The 3,813-nt window shown below is 33.1% G+C and overlaps 1 protein-coding gene across 1 annotated transcript; it reads right to left on the bottom strand.

Moving 5' to 3' along the window:
• Positions 1–1,924: 1,924 nt before the first annotated feature.
• Positions 1,925–3,419, bottom strand: LOC124106558 (heat shock transcription factor, Y-linked-like). The gene is made up of 2 exons (XM_046464214.1): positions 2,907–3,419; positions 1,925–2,503 (listed from the first exon to the last, which is right to left on the bottom strand). Exons 1-2 carry the CDS (start codon positions 3,417–3,419, stop codon positions 1,925–1,927), a joined length of 1,092 nt encoding a protein of 363 aa, XP_046320170.1.
• Positions 3,420–3,813: the final 394 nt, after the last annotated feature.

Here is a 3,813-nt window from a genome sequence, read left to right as displayed (position 1 = left end):
TCATAATGATAATAAATTGCATATGGGTTTAGGGAGACCATTGAAATTGTATCAGAATAAGAAATCAGGATTCCCTCTGTAGGTCATTGATTTCAAGCTTCCTCTGCTTACTTTCAATTGAAAATATTTTGAAATTACTGGTTGTGGGTTCCAGCCTGAAATCTCTGTTGTCTGTATCTCCTAGCCATCTGGAAGGCTGAATCACGGCCTATCCTGTGACACTGGGATGTGTGTAAGTGCATATTATATAGTATAGATTATCTGCTGTAAATGCTGCTTTTTTTGCTGTCATTCATTTTAGCACAACAATTGGGAAGCTCTGCTATATGTAAGGGAAGAAGGGGTAAGCAAACTGCAGGATCTCTTAGGGAAGTCTTGCCAGTCAAACCAGAAGATAGAAAATACATTTTAGAAGAGGCAGGAAAATAATCAGTATATTTTGGTTTGGGAAGAGGAAAGACTGATAATATTGCCAAAAGTTTTACTCCATGTATTATTTGCATAATATTCAGATGACTAGAAATTAAAATTAGACCATAGTAGTTAGTGCTTGAAGTAATAATCAGTGACACTAATTTCACTAATTTAAAAACCACTACATCTTTGGTGAACATACATTAAACTTTGTTGTGAAGAGTGAACACCAAAATATGGTAGCTTGAATATACTGTGAGATGATTGTTTTGGGGAAAACCATATAGGTATACATATATGTGTGTGTGTATATATATGTATATGTATATGTGTATGTGCATATATATATGAAAGATATTATACTGAGCACTGTATTAGGTGCCTTTTATTTGTCACTGTACTAGGTCAGTGCAGGGTGTCCAAGAAAGAAACAAGTAGGTAGGAAAAGTAATACCTCCTAAAAAGAGTGGCATCTGTGGTGAAGCAGGTAAGGTAGTAGACTAAAAAAAATAACTAATAGTTATTAGGACAGAAATGAAGAAGCTGAAAGGAGTTTGCCTGCATGAAGCTCCAGATGAACAGAGATGGAACAAAGACAAACTGGAAAGGTAAGCAGATGTCATGAAGGGACATTTCAGCCTTGTGAGGATCTGGGCTCAAAATCTAAAAGGTAAAGCAAGCATATGGCATTAATGGAGCAAAAAAATCAACCTGATAAAGTGTATGCATTAGAAAATATGAATGGACTCTTGAGAAATTTTAAAGTCACAAATTAGCTATAATGTTTTTTTTTAATCAAAACGTATCCTTGCTTTGTTATAAAAATTCCATAACGTGCTGATAATGGTACAGTCCATGGATAATGATATGAAATCTTAACTACTCTAATTATCACAGAAATAGTAGTAATCATGGTTATTGATCTGACTGGGTATGAAATGTATACAATGAATACCGTTACTTTTGCTGAAATTCAAGCATGCTGATTTTAGAATCTATGTAGAAATTTAACTAAGAAAATATTGAAGTAAACAGTGTATATTTTTGTTTTCTATCTTTTATTTCCATGTATTTCTAACTTAAGCCCTTTAACTCATCTATTTCAGAAGTCACTTATTAACATTTTTCTGTCTCCAATTTCTTTGCTTCCATTATTTTAAAAGGTTAAATATATTTACTTGCAGAGGTCATATAATACTTCCTGTCAAATGACCAGAGACTATATATTAAAATATTAATAGTATAACAACATGCAATATAAATAAATCCATTTACTCTTAAGTATCTCTTAATAAGGAAAAAAGAAACCATAAGGTGAATATGTAATTTTATTGTTCAAATAAGAGGATTGCAGGTATATTTTAAGAATTAGTCAGCCTAAATTTCAACATCTGTTGACCTGCAATATTTAGTACTCCTTTGGTAGATCAGTTGTAATTAGAATGATCTTGGTATAAAGAAGAAGATTGATGAGTTGACCTTGAAAGCGAGGCAGCAGATGTATCAGCTATCATAGGCATTGGGAACCGTGGGTTGCCTCATTGGCTGAAATATCAGGATATCTAGTTGGAAAAGTAGAAGGCTCCATCATCAGTCCAAAATAATTGTTCTGTAAGGGAGATATGATGTGGTATTGAGAAGTAGATGTTGTAATGAAATTCACAACGTGGCCATTTGCTTGAGTGTAGCTGCTATGTGAGCGCATATGAAAAGTGGTCAACTGATTTAAAATAGCATGTTCATCTGTTACAATTTGCTCTGATGTTCTAACTGAAGTCGATGAAGGAGGAGAAAAATCACTTCTGATGAAGTCAGTTGTATTAGCAATTCTTTGGCTGGTAGAAGGCTCCTTTTTTAGAGGCACATTTAGATTTGTAGAGGTTGAAAATAAACTTTCTCCACTAGTTTCAGCAATTAAACCAGAATTATGATAGTCCACATTACCCCCTGCTCTAAGATGCTTCTTGTTGAGATCTGGAACTAATGAAGTAGATACTGGAGAAGCATTTTTAATCCCGACTCTTCTTTTAATTCTTACTAAAAGTTGGGGACAGCCTTGTTTAAAATTTGGATTATGATAGAACTGTAACTAAAACCAAAGGAGAAAGTTATTTAGAGACATTTTAAACCAAGTGATAATAGACAATAACCTATAAAATTACAGATTTCATTTTTAGAACATAACATTAATGTCATTATATGTCAGGATGATTGTCTTAAAATGCACTTATTGGGAACCAGACAGCAGTGAATACCATTCTCTAATAAGTGGCTTTAGCACCTGTATTTACAGTTCACTGGTAAGATTCGAAGTTACTAGCAAATATCTTAAAATCTTAGGTATTAGTGCCCTCAATAATTTGAAAATGTTAAATAATTTCAATCTTAATATTTTATACAAATTTCAAATCAGATTTTACTTTGTGTAATAAACTATATAAAAATAAAATAATATACAGTCCGTAAGTGTTAAATGAAAAAAATTTGAATACCTTGCTTAAAACAGAGACTTCTTTTTCTTCTGCCAAAAAGTCAGCTAGAGAAGCAGATCTTTGAAAATTCTGTCTCATTTTACTAAATCCATAAAGATTAAGCTGTCGAACTAAACTTTTCATACTATCAGTTTCAAATATTCTGAAAGGGGCCTTTCTTTCCAAAACTTCTTTTTTGAAAAGCTCTTCATTAATTACTATAGAAGTTCCATCCTCATCCCACCAAATAGACTTAAATTTGTCACTTTCAACTATTTTCCAAAGTTTTCTGGGAAAGGTCAGAGAAAGAAAATCATTATCTTCATCTGGTTCAGAGACACAAAATGTATAATGTGGTCTTTTTATCAAGGATCCCTGAGACAAAACCTGAAAAGCATTTTCCTCAATCAGAGTCCTTAAGTCTGAGTCCTCAGTGAATGTGTGATCACACAGTGAAGATCTGTTGGAAGTTTCGGAACCAGTTGATCCATCTTTAGGAGAAACGTCTTGAATTTCTGAAGAAACTTGTGCCATCTCAAATAATTTTTTCCTCGACTACTTTTCTCATCTGCATGGTTTTGAACACTGCAGCTTCAAATGCTGCTTCAGTAGGCCTACACAGATAAACTAAACCTAGGCCATCATAATAGTTCTCAATCTGATAGTTACGACATCACAAGATGACTTTCGTCTCCTAGCAATTTATACACAACAGTCAACCTACAGTGTTTCCCACTCTTGAAGTTTATTCCGTTAAAAAAAATCTAGACTGATTACTTACATTTTAATTTTAGATTGCTCACATTACTTACAAGGTGTGATCTTTAATTCTCATTTTCACAGAATCTTTCAAACAAGTAAGCAAATTAATCTCTTCAATCACTGAAATAAAAGTTATTTGCTTCCTTACTCTTACTAGCTTGGTGCA

The sequence above is a fragment of the Marmota monax genome, unplaced genomic scaffold (genome assembly GCF_021218885.2).
Source record: "Marmota monax isolate L192 unplaced genomic scaffold, Marmota_monax_Labrador192_F-V1.1 WCK01_AAM20220418_F8-fsc01325, whole genome shotgun sequence".
Lineage (NCBI taxonomy): Eukaryota > Metazoa > Chordata > Mammalia > Rodentia > Sciuridae > Marmota > Marmota monax.
The sequence above is the reverse complement of the archived record's forward strand: the minus strand, read 5'-3'. Positions and strand labels throughout refer to the sequence as shown.